Consider the following 19581-nt stretch of genomic DNA (forward strand, 5'->3'; position numbering starts at 1 on the left):
CTACAAGCTTGAATATTATTGGATCTGTGCCGTCACTTGTGATCTTCATGTCCGTGATGTAGATGACAAGTTCTGAAAAACTTGAGGGATACCAGTTATGGCTAGCTGAGCTTTTGAGGCTCTGCTCATGCTTGAGGGCATTGAGATGGTCTCGCTCTCTGTTGTACAGTCCAACAAGACAGGCAGGATGGTATTTAAATTCCTGTGCAACAACATCACCAGCAATAAGCTTTGCAAGGAGCTTTATGTCGCTTAGATTCCTGGCACATTCATTAACCCGTTCATTAAGTTTCATTGTCATTGCGTCACTTAAGGAGGACGTTGCACTCTCATCTTCACAGATAAAGCACAAAGCTTTCGAGGGCTGGGATCTTCTTGGCCTCTTGACATGGATATCTTTGGTACCTTCGGTGTCTTCAGCAGATGTAGATGCTCTCTTTTGGGCCCTTTCCAGCTCTGTGTTGTTGAACCTAAGTTTACAGCTTAAATGATATTTGTCTCCGCCGGAGGCGGAGAGTATGTTTTCGCTTCGTCCCGCTGTGTGTCCCCCCCCTAGCCAAGCTAACATTGGTCAAGCTCCACGTGACACGTGACAATATGTTGACACCAATGCTTTTGATTGGCTAGAGGGACGCATGACGAAATAAAATCCTATAAATAGGTGTGTCACTTCAAAAAACCATTTATGTTTTTTGAAGTGAGGTAAGACAGGATCAATCAGTCTTGATTGGAACAGTACCTTCCAGTACAAATCACCAGTCCGTGCGTGTGTGTGTGTCCCTCTGAGAACACCTAACATTGGTCAGTTTCACGTGACATCACAATATGTAATATAAATATATAAATAGCTTAGACAGGAGATGGAAATATCTTTTACCCTACTGTATCTCATTAGATACAGTAGATACATGTTCTATTTTAAGTAAGAATTAGAACATTCCTAGAGAACTATGGTTAAAGATAGGGTAAGTGATTTCATTTGATTAAAATAGCACGGTCTGCTGGCGGAGACTTGTGCTCCGAGGAGCACATTTTCTAGTTTGCTCTGTTTCTTGTCAATGTGCTTTCTATGCCATCACCTTCATCTAGTCGGGTTAGACTAAGTAAGATAGGCAGAGCATTGATCTTATGAAATAATGGAACATTTCTTGCAATGGTATCATAACCAGTACGATCGTGCTCTCTGTTGAATAAACTCGGCTGAATGAGTTTTTCCTTGGTGACCTGCTGACAAATGAAACATCTATCCCAGTTAGTTTTCTCAACTGTTATGATGGCTTCTGCCATGTCTGCAGCATAGGCAGAGGCCGAGGGTTTATCCTTTTACCACCTTTTACCAAGCACTTTGATGTATGGGATACAACTAAGTTCGTGCCTTAACCCTACACTTAGTCCGATCGTTCATCCAATGCCATTTAAATCCTGTGCGATCTGTACACCATCCGGTTAACTAAAACCCCATTAACCTTGGCTCGGCTCTCCCGCGCTGGCACAACCTGTCAATTCAGGTGCGGCTATCTAATTGTTTTGGGGTAAATTAGACAGCATTTGGGATACTAACTTTCAATTAGCTGACATTGAACCCCACTCTGAGTTTAACAGCAGTGATATCACCAGTGTGCCCTGGTAGTGCAGATATTCACTCTTATCTAATCTATCTATGATCAACAAATCAACACAACTATATTGTGATGTGTTAAAAGTTGTTCTTTAACATAATAACAATAATCGTATAATTGTCCTTAATGAAAAAAAAAACATACATTTCTATGAGAAAATGTATCTTTTGAGGATCCAGGGGGTGGCCATCTTGAAAATAGAAATTTCCAGTGGCTGGAGTGTTTTCTTGTCAAGCAACCCTTAGAGACTGCTCATGCCAATTTTCATGCTTGTATCACCAAATAAACCATTATATAACTTAATTGCTCCACTAAAGTGTTGGCCATCTTGAAAAATGGCCGCCATCTTGAAATTTCAAGTAGCTGTGGGTGGCCTATTGTCAAGTGACCCACAGAGACTGCTCATGCCAATTTTCATGCTTGTATCACCAAATAAACCATCATATCACTTAACTGCACACTAAGGTGTCGGCCATCTTGAAAAATGGCCGCCATCTTGAAATTACAACTGCCTCGGACAATTTTCTTGTCAAGTGACCCATGGAGACTGCTCATGCCAATTTTCACGCTTTTATCATAAATTGAAAGATCGTAGCACTTATCTGCTCCGCTATATATGTGTGGACTCATATCACCTCTTATCTTCGTATTTCAACTTTTTTAAATGCCATTTTATGTCACACAAAAGTAGCAAAAATAGCCGATCTAAAAGCTTGTAGATCTGCTATTTTTTTTTTTTTTTTTTGGGATCCAGATTTGTTTTGGTGCTATTTTTTTATTGGAATCCTGAAAAGTAACATTTTTATTTAATTTCAAATGCATTTAGTTATACTTATGTTAATTTTATGAACTTAATACAAATACATTGGACATAAAAAAGACAATATAATTGTAATACAGTCATTAATCTACTAATATAGACTGAAATAATTAAAGCGGGTCATGTTTGCATAACAGCCGAAATCAATAATATATCACTATTCTGATATTAACCTGCGGGCCGCATTAAGTGAAGGTGGGGGCCGCATGTGGCCCCCGGGCCGCCAGTTGCCCATGTAAGGTGTAGGGCATACCTTCAAATATAATACTACTTATAATAATACTTCATAGCGTGGCACTATGAGCTTGTAGATCTGCTATTTTTGAAAAATCGTGAAAATTTTTGCAAATCTTTGAATATATATATATTTTTAAAGCGAACATTTGTAACTCAAATCTTTGCTTCTGGGGGGATTCTACAAAATGTCTTCTAAAACAGTTTTTAAAAAAAACGTGTGTTGCTATAATCAGTGTTTCTCAATAGTTTTTCATGTCAAGGACCCCCAAAAGAATATCTATTTGGCCGCCAAAATATTGTGTTCCAGGGACCCACCAGAAGCAAAGAATTGAGTTGAAAATAGCAGATCTACAAGCTCATAGCGCGGCACCGAGTGCCGTGCTATGAGCTTGTATATCTGCTATTTTTGAATAGTCAAAGAAATCTTAAAATGACACAGATGCGTTCCCGGTCTTAACGGGTTAAGATGGAGCCGCGCTCACAATAAGGAACTAGCCTCCATGTTAATTCAGTGCATGCTGACAAAAACAACCCGGTTTAAAAGGTTGTTACAACCCATCGATGCATGTTTTCAGTGCCGTCGGAACCATAGACATCTGTAGAAACACGCTGCGGCAGTCCCGCAGTGCAGTCCCGGAGTGCAGTCCCGCAGTGCAGTCCCGCAGTGCAGTCCCGGAGTGCAGTCCCGCAGTGCAGTCCCGCAGTCCGTGCATACGGTTTGACTCGAGTCTCGCCGTATGTTACCTCGCTGTCCGCTGTAGCTATGGCATTTGGTCCCTCATCAAGAACGTAAGATCCCTTCTTCTGAACATCGTATGAAAAATGTAACTTAGTCGCGGTAACGAAACAAACTATTCATTTCAGCCAATAAATAGATCACGTAGTTGTTCAACATTAATTATCATAGATTAGAGATAGGGCAAAAACGTTATGTGCCCGCCCCCCTGTCAGTCATCCAACTTTAACCTGCAACTACCGTGAGCGAGGTGCAGAGAAGACACGCACATCTTCCAATTTGAGCAGGATGCTTTTAGCACTTTTAGCAGGATGCTTTTAGCAGGATGCTGCCAGCTTCGAGGCTCGGCTCGAACATATATGGTTGTACACCAAAAGCTTCATATTGGTCGTCGTCTTCAGCACTTTCACTAACGTCAGTGAGTTCTGTTGGCGTAGGCGTTGTATGTGACCCGGGTTAGCTCTGCGGGGCTGGCGCATAGAGCTACTACTGTCATGAGATTCTGCTGGGTGGCGCAGCCGACTGTGTCCCCGACCAGCGGGGAGCACCGTGGACACAGAGTGGCTCTGAGGAGTCCTCATAGCCACTCTGAGAGCCCCCTCGGAGAGACGGAGACCCATACAGCGTCCAACTCGTTATAGTTTTTGCCCTGTCTATAATAATCAATGTTGAACTACTATGTAATCTATTTATTGGCTGAAATTAATAGTTTGTTTACACACATTGCGGCAGTCCCGCATTTCTCTGCGGTCAGCAAGTGCCTCTGTGTCCCCTCTGAGATGCCCTGATAGTAGGGCGGTAAATTGCCGTTTTCAATACACGATAGTGCACTTGGTGATACAAGCACGAAATTTGATATAATTTCATATGACCCTAATTGATAATCAACCTCTGGCCACGCAGAATTCCTAAGATTTCAAGATGGCCACCACCGGTTTTCAAAATGGCTGCAACTGGGCCAACATTTTGGACTGCATCACTTTGCTGGGGCTGTAAATCTTTGATTTCCCCCTTATTTCAATATATGTTCTGGTAAGTAAGATAAAAAATTAACATTAGGTTCCAATATGGCGGCATATTTTCCAATATGGCTTCCGATATGTTGCAGAAATGTACATATGCTGCTGGTTAATCCACATGAGCTTGTAGCACATGTATTTGTATTAATAACTATCCATTTATAGCACATTTTAAAGTGATTTGGTAGCTTTTTAATGACCTAGGGCAACAGACTTTTCAATATGTTCACCAATAAATACAAAAACGTTTATATATATGGATATTTTCTCAAACAGGTGCTGACCTTTTTCTCTTTCCGTGTAAGGACAAAACTGTATGGCATCTGCTGAATGCATGAAAGAAGCAAAGACCTGATGACTTTGATTCAATAGCTGATGCAATTTCAGGAACAGGAATCCATCTGAGGTCCTTCGGCAGCTTTTTCAAGCAAAGTCTTTGTGTCTGGGTAGCTCAGTCGGTAGAGCTTTCACCTTCGGATCACATGGTCATGGGTTCGATCCTGGGCACCGCCAACTCAGTGTATGAGTAGAAAGTACGGTGAGTGTGGCGCTCCACCTCAGCAATGCCAGGGGTCTATAAGACTCCTGGGTTCTCAGCTGATACTGACAATAAGTCTCTCAGACTTAATATGAACAAGTATAACTGCTATGACAACAACGTCAGTATCTGTGTGTCAGATGCTATCCTCTGCAGCTCTGACTCAGATACTGACATTGTTGACATAACAGTTTCCCTTGTTCAAAGACTTGGCTTGAATTAGCTGTGGACTGCCTTTGGAAGGAGGGAAGGACCTCAGATGGATCCCCGTTCATGAGATTACATCAGCTATTGAATCAAAGTCATCAGGTCTTTTTTTCTTTCATGCATTCAGCAGATGCCATACAGTATTGTCCTTCCATGGAAAGGGGAAAAGGTCAGCATGGCAGACACACTTCTCCAAATTAGGTTCAACACCTGTTGCAGTAAATGATTAACCTATGCAAGTCATTGAGGAGTTCGTAGTACTCATGTACGATATAAGTAGTTCCTACAAGGAAGTGAATGAGGCACGACATGTATATACATGTACTACAAGCTCATGTGGATAAACCATAAGCAGATGCACATTTCTGCAATTTATCGGCAGCCATATTGGAAAACATGCCGCCATATTGGAACCTAATGTTATTTTTACTTGGTAGAAATACCTTCAGAACATATTCTCATATATTAAAATAAGCCCCAGCAAAGTGATATAGTCCAAAACATTGGCCCAGTTGCAGCCATTTTGAAAACTGGTGGTAGCCATCTTGAAATCTTAGGAATTCTGCGTGGCCAGAGGTTGATTATCAATTAGGGTCATATGAAGGTCATCTGTGCCAAATTTCGCGCTTGTATCACCAAGTGCACTATCGTATCAATTTCCCGCCCTACTATGAGCCCGGACAGAATTTAGGCTTACATTTACGTAGGCTGACACCCAGCGCACAAAATCACGATCGCGATTTCAATAGATAATCATGAACAAACTACTTCACATGAACGATGTTGGTGTAACTAAGAGATTTGAAGGGGAATATACATTTTATATACACAGAATTACAAATAATAGACATATTATGTTGAGTTCACACCTCATTTTGCTGGTCTATTTCATGCGAGTGCAAGAGGCGAACTCAGAGCAAATGCCAATCAATCTGTGATACGTTCCGCCCTGTTTTCAGACAGTTTTCAGAGAGACCATGTGACGTACAGTATCATATTATGATATTTTCGGGCCATGCCATAGCACCTTTAAAGGCTCTGTGGGGCATGAATAGAAGAGGTTGTAACTTTATAAAAATTATTGATTTATTCACCATGGATCGTCAGCCAATGGCGTTGCTCACTAATTTCCACTCTGTATGGCTCACCCCGCATTTTCAGCATTTGTGAAAGTAAGTGGGGTAAATGAAATCACTTTTGGCTCTGCATTGTTCAGAGCAGTGGTTCTCAAACATTTTCATGGACCCCCAAATTGATTTCTATTTGGCAACGGTGTCTATCTCAAAATATTTTGTGCCAGGAACCCCAGAAGAGAAAGTATTAAAAAATGTTCACATATTTTCAAGGTTTTTCTAAATTTTTCAAAAACAGTACACGGTTTTAGAGGCCCCTCAATGTTATTCAGTGATATTCAACACAGTGGAATGCTCTACCAACAGCCCTGAATGTTTTAACTTACCCATTACAATTTGAGTCTGACCTAAAAGCAATCGTAGCTAATCGTAATGGAATATGCAAAAAAATCTGAGATCAGACTCCAGAGATCATGTGTATTCATTCATGTGAGAACAAAACAAATGACAAAATGAAAAATATGCACAAGTAAGTACTGTGTTTTAAAATGAATTGTCCAGGCTTCAGATCAACATTAAAATTAAAATAGAAATAAACATACTTGGAGCTGTTGTGGGATGGAGAAGAGCTGTGGTTGCAGGGTCTGTAGAACCTCTGCCTGTAGTAGATGGAGAATCTGCCTGTGGAACTGGTTTATCTGCCTCTGGTCCTGGTTTATCTGCCTCTGGTCCTGGTTTATCTGCCTGTGGAACTGGTTTATCTGCCTCTGGTCCTGGTTTATCTGCCTGTGGAACGGTGTTATCTGCCTCTGGTCCTGGTTTATCTGCCTGTGGAACTGGTTTATCTGCCTCTGGTCCTGGTTTATATGCCTGTGGAACTGGTTTATCTGCCTCTGGTCCTGGTTTATCTGCCTGTGGAACTGGTTTAGTTGGAGGTCTGTCTTCTGTTGCTTTAGTGGCAGCATAACCTGGACATACAGAGATTAAAATGCCACCAGTTGTCAAACGATTGTGTTTGTCCAATTTACAATATACCCCAGTAGTTTAATATCTATTAAAAAGTGTACTTGTTTGTCAATGCTTTGATGTCTATATCAATTAATTAAAAAAATATGTATCTTTGAAAGAGGAAGAATGTCAACCTAATGCAATCATAAAATGACGTATGCTGTCCCTTAAAGTCAATTACAGAAATCTGAGAAAATATATATATTTAAATGTGTGGCATTGTGACACACACCATGACAGTGTCCCTATCACCAATGTACTCATTGTGAAATTGTAGTTCATACACCCACTTGTACATAATACGGTATTTCACATTAACTATGACAATTCATTCTGTTTGAAATGCTGCATTCATGTTGCAGTCATAAAATTAATATTTAATTTTGAATCATTTATTTTGTCGCTGTTGCAAGTAAACTGCCAGCCAATCAAACTCATTCTAAGTTTAAATGGCAATAATAAAAGCCATTAAAGCTGGATTCAAATTATCTAAGTAGCAGTTTATCAAGCGATTTCTCCCGAGGGTATATCTTTGCTGTAGCTGTAACTTCTTCCATTATTTTTTTCTCCACGATTTTGTAACACATTTTTTCAGCCAGTGCCAATTGCCTATGTAATCCTGGGCGCTAATCTCTCTCTGCCAGCCTAGGGAGAGCCCAGAACTGAGCTCATGCCCCCTTCAATGCATGGGGAGTGGTCAAGCCGCTTCTTATCACCTGACAGGGGGGAGTTTCCCCGGTAGGACGTAGCGTGTGGGGAACACGTTATTCCAACCAGTTCCTTTCCCCTCCATCAGGTGCCCCGGCTGACCAGGGGGAGGCAGTATAGAGACCAGGATTACTGCATGTTTTTGTGAGGGTATCTACCCTAGGAGACACGGGGAGAACATGCAAACTCCACACAGAGTAGGCCCTTTCACCAACCCCACCTAGGGTATGGGCACTGATGACGCAGAGGAGATAACACGCCCACAGCGCCCACAGCGTCCCTGGCGGGAATCGAACCCAGGACCTTCTGTGAGGCGACAGCGCCACCGTGCCCCCAACGTCTTCCATTCTTAAGTAATTGGTAGCCTGCAAAACTATGCTTCCACACTTCAATACCATGATGTGAATAAAGATAGTATTATATTATAATAGTATGGGAGTGTTTTCTGTAGCGTGAGACCTTTATATTTCCATCCATGCACCTATATTTCTTACCTTTGGATCTTGACCGGGATTCTGAAAATGTTTTTTTAAGATCATTTCTGTCTATCTTTTCCAGAATGTCCTCTGTGATCTGCATAGCTTTATCACAGAAGATCTGCTGCATGCAGTCCACTGTGGCCATTTTGTTAGCATTCTGCAGACGACTCCCTGAGATTTTGTCTCCGTGATCATTCTTAAGATGCCACAGGAACTCCTCATACGGTTCAACTTCCAACTCCTTCAGAGTTTTCAATATAAGGGCTTTTTCCCATGGCTTTAACATTACTCCTATACCACCCAATATGAAAGGATGTCTCAAATGTGTCGTTTTGGTTTTGCCTCATAAGCTACAAGCCTCTCTGACAAATGGGTGAGTAGTAACAGACTAGACCTCTGATGTATCAGGACCATGTACCTCCCATTACATTGATTACTGAATCTGGTCGATAAAGAAATGTGTGTAGTGCCCTGTGTGAACGTCCCTCAACAACCAGGATAGATTAAAGTAGACAAGATAATGTGGAATTGCTTTAGCACTTATTGTCCTGCATTGTCTGTGTGAAGCAGTTTTTACTAATGATGAAGTGTTTAAAAGGTTGCTTTTTCCATTTGGCAAATGGAACCAGGTTTTCTGCAGTACCTGTGGAGATAGGAGAAAACACTCTGACAAAAAGATTGTCAGGGTGGAAGTAGTGAGTGGTGACAAAGTCAAAGCCAGTTTATGCGCTGTTGGATTGTGTCCACATACAGCTTTTTAACACAGATGTATTTGTTTCTCAAAGTTTTTTTCTTAGAATGTAATGATAATAATTAAAAGATGAGTATTAAACATGTATTGCTTTCTATCGTTATAGCGATTTTTAACTGGGGGGGCGGGGGCATTCAGGTAATTGGAAATGCCACCCTAACTTTTTCAAATCAGCCTCATGATGGCACTATAACAGGCAGATTCACGTGTTGGCCTATAACTCTTGAACTGTAGGTCATACAATCCTCCTATAATTTGAGAAACCTCTGTGGTGGTGTGGAGACCAAAACTGTATGCCCCGTTTTCCTCAGTGGCTGGAGCAATCTGAACGCAACTGCGAAGCCTGTCGATTTCACAAAATCTCAGTCTTTAATCTTTATTAGCGTTTTTGTGTCAAACGATGCCGCTATGGTTACGGCTGCCTGGCAGTGGGATGGTGTGCGAGCTATGGGACGAATGATCAAGGTGGGGGGGGTTTGTACACTCTCAGAGTTACAGACCCATAAGGGTCCATTTGGTTCCATGTGTACACTCTCAGAGTTACAGACCTGTAAGGGTCCATTTGGTTCCATTTGTGTACAAAAAATATACAAAAAAACAACACTGTTATTCACTGGATAATTATTCAATAACTATAGTCTATAGACCAATTATTTGTTTACCAACATTGAGACTGGACGCACAGGTGATTGTTTCATGCAATCAATTCTCAACCTGTTGTTTCTGGGTGGGCTGGTTTCAGCACACCCCAACCCCCTACACCCCAACTCCCTACACCCCAACCCCCTACACCCCAACCCCCTACACCCCAACCCCCTACACCCAACCCCCTACACCCCAACCCCCCTACACCCCAACCCCCTACACCCCAACCCCCCTACACCCCAACCCCCCTACACCCCAACCCCCTACACCCCAACCCCCTCTTGTGTGTTGGCTAGTGAGGCGTGTCCTAGCGAGACCTGATAGAATGGGCTTCATTTGGAGCCAGTGTGACGTTTGGAGCCAGTGTGACGTCGTCTGTTAAGGGGTCTATACAATTCACTATTTACAATGTAGGTCATTTACAGGGTTGCATTGCTCATGGGACGGCCTTGCACACCATGCAGGAACCTATTTGACCAGGAGCACGCGCATGCACACGCATAGATTTAAAACCACATTAAATTCACACCTCAACAAAGTTTACAAAGGCTCCCGACTCACACCAGGTGAATTAACATAGGAATGAGCCTAGATGCATATCAATTGTCCATTGTGTGACCTGTAGTGTAGGTGTTAAGCCACGTGCGCGTCACGTCTTTAAAATAGAGTGCAACCACGTTCCCATTCAGCAATGCAACACTGGTCATTTATCAGACACTCTTAATCCAGAGTGAGTTACAGTAAGCAGGTGAAACACGAGGTAATACATCAAATGTATATACATAGTAATCTAGGATCATAGGTAAACCAAGAACCTATCATCAGTCTAAACAGCATTATATCGAAAAAAATTATCATCTGTACATTGAAACTATGAACTATAAGGATGCCAGGTCAGCTAATGAACCTGGCATCTGTCTACATAAATTACATTTTAAACTTTGCATAAGACTGCATGGTCGTCAAGGCTATAGGTCAATAAGGTTATAAGTATATATGTTATAAGTCCAACACTGTTGTTCACTGGCTGATGTGAAAACTGAAATGCTGATTGATGTGCATTGTCCCTGGTAAATAAGTACACACACACACACACACACACACACACACACACACACACACACACACACACACACACACACACACACACGGCCTATAATCTAAATATTCTCAATAGAACAGCCAAACTACAACTCCTCACAGCACGACACGTTGTGAGTTTGTAAATCTGTATTTTCCACTAAGTAGGTTTGACACATCCTGAACATTCATGCTTCTAGTTGCTGACATGACCCCCCCCCCCCCCCCCCATAGTGTTAATGATGAGTGATGACACAGAGACAATGCACATTACGGTTTAGTTGAACTGAGCAATAGTCAACTCCCCCTCATTGCATTAATAATTGTTGTAAAGCAGGATTTGGAGTTACTTAAGAGGAAATCGGACAATGAGCGAGATCACAGTTTCTGGATCAATCAACCCGGCATTTAATTTCTTGTCACAGTCAATCCTCTGCCATGCCACCGAGAGAAAGAGCTCCAAACACCAGGCACGTGCAGAGGGGTGGGGGGGGGGGGGGGGGGGGCTTTTGGTGCTTCAACACCTGCCCTTTTGCCTAAAATTGCCCTTTTCCCAAAAGACCCATTAAAAAAATATATTTTAATTAAAAAACATGCCTGCTCAACATCCGCGGCCCTTATCAAGACGAACATTTGACAAATAATTATAATTTCACTATCATAATTATTATTCATAATTATAATATAAATGAGTTGGCTGCCATCAGTCTGTTTTAGTCTCACTTTTCACCTGATGCAGTGATGTCAAGTGCACGGACAAACATGTCCGAGGCACATTTTTTATTTTGAAAATAAATTCTAGATATAGCCTATATATATTTTTTCCTTACAAACATATAACAAACATATAAAAATGCGTTTGAATAACTTTGGTGACTCATAAAGTAACATGCTCATTACATGAGTTGCAGGAGATTTTTAGTAGGCCTATTGCACATGGTACCATATGTACACACAATTGACAACAAGACAGCTAAAATAAATGATTACTAGTAGCTGCCTCATTCTGTGAAAATAGCTAAATGTGATTTTAAGAAAGGTAAAAGAAGAAAAAAGGTACAAAGAATCACATAGGCCTGTCTCTAAATAGATGATAATGGACTCCTGATGTGCCATCTGCTCTATTCCAGGGCGCTACACATTTTTAAACAAGCCACTTATCAAATAAATAAATATATTGGGGGGGGGGAGGGGGCGATCTACCATCTCACAACACATCATGTTGTGAGCTTGTAGATCAGTCATTTTCTTATCTTTTTAGCCTATAATGCCCAGAATTGGGATGTCAGGGTTAAAGTGGTAGCTATACTTTCGAAAACCTGGAGACTGGGAAGTTATCCACTGTATTCTGGCAGGTGGCAGTCCTGAGACAGGCATTAAATGTGGCATGGTCCAAGTATATTCCATGTTTGGGATTTCAATAATTGGGTCAGTACAGACAGTGCTTCCATCTTAGATCGCAGGAGCAAAAGGGCCATACTTGAGGACAGGAAGAGATTAAGTACTACCAGCTAAACTAGTTTTTTGTGTGTCAACATTAAGAGTTGTGGTTTCCATTAAGGTGAACAGGTACTAGCTATGGTGATGAGAAAGTCAAGGTATGGCGAATTGAACTATGGAAAATGACTTGAGAGTCAAAACAGATAATTATGTACAATACACGATGAGTATCATGAAGGGCATGGCAGGATTGAAAGGAATGCAGTGTCACAATAGTTTGATGCAAAGGTGCCTATAACTTTGATCAAAGGTGAGGAGGTCTGATGGTGAGGCTGTGGATCAAGGGTTTCCATGGATTATGATTGAGTGTTACTATGGTTATTATTAGCATTATTGGACACTTTGAAACGCTTTCTCTCAACTGACATAAATTAACTTTACTCCAGTTCTGCCCTCCTTTGCCTCTGTGCTCCTTCTCAACAGATGACATGCCTTCTGTTTTTGCTCGTTTCCTGCACTTTTCACTGTGGTCATTACTGTTGACTTTAATTGTTTCATTGTCTGACACACCTCATACACTCCATTATTCCATTGTCTTAAAAAATATAAATACTAGTATCCCACAAAGGATTGTTTGACATTTTCAGGGAATCTTGTTGTCTTGTTGTCCTCATATGATGCAATCATGTACGGGTACAACATACAATACCACAAATCTCCTGCAATATATTAATAAAAATGTCATCCTGACATTTTTTGAGTCACCAAAATTATTCAAACGCATTTTTTAAAGATTCAATTGTGTATTTTAGAAAATATTTTTACATTATAATGAAAAATATGTAGGCTATATATATTTTTATTTAAAAACAAAAAGGAAAAAAAGAGGACACAGACATTTTTTGCCACGGACATGTTTGTGCATGTACGGACATGTTGATGACCCCTGAAGGAGCTATTTGCTACCAAGGCAAAGGAGGGCAGAAGAGGGCAGAAGTAAAGCTGGTTGTCGTTAGTTGAGAGACAGTGTTTCAAAGTGTCCAATAATGACAATAACAACTATATTAACTATAATAACACTCCACAATCATAATCCATGGTAACCCTCCATCCACAGCCAGGACCTCCTCCAACCTAAAAGTTAGCCCCCGTCTGATCAAAGTTAGGTGCCTTCACATTAAACTATTGTGACACTGCATTCAATTACAATCCTGTCATGCCCTTCATTAATCACTCGTCATGTACTTATCTTTTTTGTCTTAAGTTTCCTTGTTCCAGTGTTCCATTGGCATTTTATCCTTGACGTTTCCGTGAGAAGCATTTAACATGTAATTATCATGTCTAATAAATCAAAACAAATCAAGTGTAGCTTGTAGGGTGTGTCTTTTTCCATTGTTATGTGTGCATGCCATAGACTTTCTCATCAACAGAGAATACCTCACTTTAATGGAATCCACTAGCTAATGTACCGTGACAAACCAAATGGTTTAGCTGGTAGAACTTGATCTCCTTCTGTCCTCAAATAACACTGTCTTTTGAAAAGCCAGCAATCTCTATATTAGCCTGATGTATAATACGCACCCACTCACCTTTGCCACTAAGTGGCCCTTTTGAGGTTGAAGCACTGTCTGTACTGATGAGACTCAACTATTATTATCCAAAATAATTAGGATTTAATTTGTTGCTGGTTAAGTGGCTCAGTAGTTAATGCAGACATACTATTCATCATATAAATGTTTTTTTTTTCATGACAGACAGTAGACAGTTATGATGTTACTGAGGTTCAGACATCGCGGCCCTCACATCTAGGCCCGATTCGAGGTTGGTCCAGACAGCACTGGCCCATAGTCACTCTGCACACACGTCATATGAAGTCCGGCCCCTCTGGCCTCTCCTCTCGGCTCCTCCCCTCTCCTCTCCTCTCCTCCCTCCCCGCTTTGCTTTGCGGCCCTAACCTCTAGTCCCAACCTCCCAACCTCCCAACCGTGGTCATGTGATAAGGAGGTCAGACTTCCTGTATCTGGTTGCTATGGCAACCTGCCAGGTCAGGCTGAGGGTCTGATAGGCAAATCGCAAAATCAATCAAGCCGAGAGTCTGATCACTGATCGAGGTGGGGTGAGGAGCCTAAAACATAGCCAGAGCTCTGATCAACAGTCTGTGGCGGGTCTTGGAGGCATGTGGAGTGATCCTGTGCTTGCGAATCCCGCACAAACATTCGGAGCTTTTGTCAATTATATAGTAGTAGTAAGATAGTAAGATGATAAATAAAGATCATTATTATCATGACAGTAGACAGTTATGATGTCACTGAGGTTCAGATATCACTAATTACTTATAATGATAAATAAAGATCATTATTATCATGACAGTAGACAGTTATGATGTTACTGAGGTTCAGACATCACTAATTATTTATAATGATAAATAAAGATCATTATTATCATGACAGTAGACAGTTATGATGTCACTGAGGTTCAGATATCACTACTTTAATATTCATTAATATAAAGCTACTGTAACTTATCAGGGGTTGAAACTTTGAACAGCTGTGTGTGTGTGTGTGTGTGTGTGTGTGTGTGTGTGTGTGTGTGTGTGTGTGTGTGTGTGTGTGTGTGTGTGTGTGTGTGTGTGTGTGTGTGTGTGTGTGTGTGTTTGTTTTGAGTGATATGTTGCCAGTGGTTCAGGAGGCAGAAACTTAGGGTTTGATCCCCAGCTCCCCCTATGTTAGTCAGTGTGGAAGTGTCCTTGAGCAAGACACTGAACCCCTCACTGCTCCTGAAGAGACATACGTTGAAACAACTTGTGTGGAACTCCTACATACTAATAATATCTGCATTAATTCACTTAAAAAAAGGAGGCAGAACAGGAAGATAAATGATTTTCATCAGCTGATAGACAGTGATTCCAATAACTTCCAATAATAAAAATATGAACTGTCTTTGGAAACCCTCCATCCAATAATAATAATAATAATAATAAGGGTAATAATAATAATAATAATAATAATAATAATAATAATAATAACAATAATAATAATAACAATTGAGTTTGGTGTTCACTTAAGGCAGTTTCAATGTTAATGACTATGGCAAGTGCACACTTTCGTGAACACACACCGCCGTGAACACACACGTGTTCACGTGCCATAGTTCCTATGGCACGTGAACATACCCACCTGCCTTTCGTGTACACGGCTATGCCTACTATGTTTCATCAATGGGGGGCAGCAGAGATCCAGTATGTACACGGGCCATAGTTTGTGTGCACGACCAATAGTTTTACATGAACATTTCTGTTTCTGGGCGGAGTCTCGCCAAATTCTCGCCAAATTCTCGCCAAATTCTTTAAACAGTCATAACTACAGTTCCCAGCATCGAAAACCTACGAAACTCCTTAAGTACTCTTAGACGGCCAACAGGGACAGGCTGAAATGTATTAAGCCCCGACCCCTCTGTTTTCCTATTGGCTGGGCTTTAAACAGCCATAACTCCAATTCCCAGCATCGAAAACCTATGAAACTTCCTGGGTACACTTAAACGGCCAACTGGGACAGGCTGAAATGTTTTAAGCCGCGCCCCCTCTGTGTTCCTATTGGCTGGGCTTCAGTCATAAATCGTTTAAGCTATGTAGCCTAACTTTTCAGTTGATTTCCATACAGGCTTGTCTTGCCAGATTCGTGCCACCCCCCCAGCCTATTACAGTCTAGTTCAGCCTAGTCCAGCCTAGTCCAGCCTAGTCCAGCCTAGTCCAGCCTATTACAGCCTAGTCCAGCCTATTACAGCCTAGTCCAGCATAGTCCAGCATAGTCCAGCCTAGTCCAGCCTATTACAGCCTAGTCCGGCCTATTACGGCCTAGTCCAGCATAGTCCAGCCTAGTCCAGCCTAGTCCAGCCTATTACAGCCTAGTCCAGCCTAGTCCAGCCTAATACAGCATAGTCCAGCATAGTCCAGCCTATTACAGCCTAGTCCGGCCTATTACGGCCTAGTCCAGCATAGTCCAGCATAGTCCAGCCTAGTCCAGCCTATTACAGCCTAGTCCAGCCTAGTCCAGCCTAATACAGCCTAATCCAGCCTAGTCCAACCTATTACAGCCTAGTCCAGCCTATTAAAACCTAGTCCAGCCTATTACAGCCTAGTACAGCCTAATCCAACCTATTACAGCCTAGTCCAGCCTAGTCCAGCCTAGTCCCGCCTATTACTGCCTAGTCAAGCCTATTAAAGCCTAGTCCAGCCTAGTCCAGCCTATTACAGCCTAGTCCAGCATAGTCCAGCCTAGTCCAGCCTAGTCCAGCCTAGTCCAGCCTAGTAAAGCCTAGTCCAGCCTATTATAGCCTAGTCCAGCCTATTACAGCCTAGTCCAGCCTATTACAGCCTAGTACAGCCTACTACAGCCTAGTACAGGGGGGCTGGACTAGGCTGTAATAGGCGGGACCCGCCTATTACAGCCTAGTCCATCCCATTACAGCCTAGTCCAGCCTAGTACAGCCTAGTCCAGCCTATTACAGCCTATTAGAGCCTAGCCCAACCTATTATAGCCTAGTCCAGCCTAGTACAGCCTAGTACAACCTAATAGAGCCTAGTACAGCCTATTATAACCTAGTCTTAACTAGTCCAGTCTGTTCCATGCTAGTATAGCCTATATCGCCCTCCCATAGTCTGTTCCATCAAATGGCTGGACTAGGCTAGACCTGGGTGTACTAGGCTTTACTGTACTAGACTCTACTGGTCTCTAATAGACTGTTTTAAATTCCAGTAGGCTGTGCTGGTCTGTACTAGGCTATATTAGGCTGTAAAAGGCAGATCTGTACTATGGTCTAAAAAGGTTCATGCAAAACTATTGCTTGTGCACACACAAGCTATTGCCCGTGTACACAGTGGTTAGTCCCTATGGGTTGAGGATCTACAGGGCTGACAAGAGCCTAGTACAGCCTAATAGAGCCTATTAGAGTCTGGTACAGCCTAGTACAACCTAGTCTAGCCTAGTCCAGCCTGTTTCATGCTAGTATAGCCTATACCACCCTCCCCTAGTCTCTTCTCCCAAAAGGCTGGACTAGACTAGTCTTGGGTGTACTAGGCTGTACTGTACTAGACTCTACTGGTCTCTAATAGGCTGTTTTATGCTGTAGTAGGCTGTGCTAGGCTGTACTAGGCTCTATTAGGCTGTACAGGGCAGATCTGTACTATGATCTACAAAGGTCTACTTTGGCCTAACAAATGTTCATGCAAAACTATTGGTCGTGAACACACAAACTATTGCCCGTGTACACAGTGGTTAATCCCAATGGTCCGAGTATCTACAGGGCTGACAAGGGACTAGTACAGCCTATTAGAGCCTATTAGAGTCTAGTACAGCCTAGTAAAGCCTAATCTATCCTAGTCCAGCCTTATCAGTCCTAGCATAGCCTGGTACCCCCTCCCCTATTCTGTTCTCCCACCAGGCTGGACTAGGCTAGACCTGGGTGTACTAGGCTTTACTGCACTACACTCTGCTGGGCTCTAATAGTCTGTTTTCATCTCTAGCAGGCTTTGTTAGACTGTACTGGGCTCTATTAGGCTAAAGAAGGCAGTACTTTACTTTGTCCTACAAATGTACATGCAAAACTATTGGTCGTGCACACACAAACTATTGCCCGTGTACACAGTGGTTAATCCCAATGGTCTGAGTATCTACAGGGCTGACAAGGGACTAGTACAGCCTAATAGAGCCTATTAGAGTCTGGTACAGCCTAGTGCAACCTAGTCTATTCTAGTCCAGCCTGTTCCATGATAGTATAGCCTATACCACCCTCCCCTAGTCTCTTCTCCCAAAAGGCTGGACTAGACTAGTCTTGGGTGTACTAGGCTGTACTGTACTAGACTCTACTGGTCTCTAATAGGCTATTTTAAGCTCTAGTAGGCTGTGCTAGGCTGTACTAGGCTCTAATAGGCTGTACAAGGCAGATCTGTACTATGGTGTACAACTGTCTACTTTGGCCTACAAATGTTCATGCAAAACTATTGGTCGTGCACTAACAAACTATTGCCCGAGTACACAGTGGTTAATCCCAATGGTCTGAGTATATACAGGGCTGACAAGGGACTAGTACAGCCTAATAGAGCCTATTAGAGTCTGGTACAGCCTAGTACAACCTAGTCTAGCCTAGTCCAAACTGTTCCATGCTAGAATAGCCTATACCAACCTCCCCTAGTCTCTTCTCCCAAAAGGCTGGACTAGACTAGTCTTGGGTGTACTAGGCTGTACTGTACTAGACTCTACTGGTCTCTAATAGGCTGTTTTAAGCTCTAGTAGGCTCTGCTAGGCTGTACTAGGCGCTATTAGGCTGTACAAGGCAGATCTGTACGATCGTCTACAAAGGTCTACTTTGGCCTACAAATGTTCATGCAAAACTATTGGTCGTGCACACACAAACTATTGCCAGTGTACACAGTGGTTAATCCCAATGGTCTGAGTATCTACAGGGCTGACAAGGGACTAGTACAGCCTAATAGAGCCTATTAGAGTCTAGTACAGCCTAGTACAGCCTAATCTATCCTATTCCAGCCTTATCAGTCCTAGCAGAGCCTGGTACCCCCCCCCCCCCCTATTTTGTTCTCCCACCAGGCTGGACTAGGTTAGACGGGGGTGTACTAGGCTTTACTGTACTAGACTCTGCTGGGCTCTAATAGTCTGTTTTCAGCTCTTGCAGGCTTTGCTAGGCTGTACTGGGCTCTATTAGGCTATAGAAGGCAGTTCTTTACTTTGGCCTACAAATATTAATGCAAAACTATTGGTCGTGCACACACAAACTATTGCCCGTGTACACAGTGGTTAATCCCAATGGTCTGAGTATCTACAGGGTTGACAAGGGACTAGTACAGCCTAATAGAGCCTAAAAGAGTCTAGTACAGCCTAGTACAGCCTAATCTATCCTAGTCCAGCCTTATCAGTCTTAGCATAGCCTGGTACCCCCTCCCCTATTCTGTTCTCCCACCAGGCTGGACTAGGCTAGACCTGGGTGTACTAGGCTTTACTGCAATACACTCTGCTGGACTCTAATAGTCTGTATTCATCTCTAGCAGGCTTTGTTAGACTGTACTGGGCTCTAGTAGGCTATAGAAGGCAGTACTCTACTTTGTCCTACAAATGTAAATGCAAAACTATTGGTCGTGCACACACAAACTATTGCCTGTGTACACAGTGGTTAATCCCAATGGTCTGAGTATCTACAGGGCTGTCAAGG

General features: G+C 42.3%; 1 protein-coding gene across 2 annotated transcripts in view; it reads right to left on the bottom strand.

Annotated features, from left to right (window-relative positions):
• LOC308081016 (uncharacterized protein) overlaps positions 1 to 19581 on the bottom strand; it is an 80317-nt gene that overhangs the window by 10643 nt on the left and 50093 nt on the right. The window contains exons 2-3 of one of the 2 annotated variants that reach the window (XM_080457424.1): positions 8460 to 9110; positions 6852 to 7217 (exon numbers count right to left, since the gene is read on the bottom strand). In XM_080457424.1, coding sequence (XP_080313550.1) covers positions 6852 to 7217; positions 8460 to 8730 — 637 coding nt within the window. In that variant the 5' untranslated portion in view covers positions 8731 to 9110. Of the gene's footprint in view, positions 1 to 6851; positions 7218 to 8459; positions 9114 to 19581 lie in introns of those variants that run through there. The other variant, XM_080457425.1, reaches the window with a different exon arrangement.

The sequence above is a fragment of the Gymnoscopelus braueri genome, assembly GCF_963280865.1.
Source record: "Gymnoscopelus braueri genome assembly, contig: SCAFFOLD_150, whole genome shotgun sequence".
NCBI classification, from domain to species: Eukaryota; Metazoa; Chordata; class Actinopteri; order Myctophiformes; family Myctophidae; genus Gymnoscopelus; species Gymnoscopelus braueri.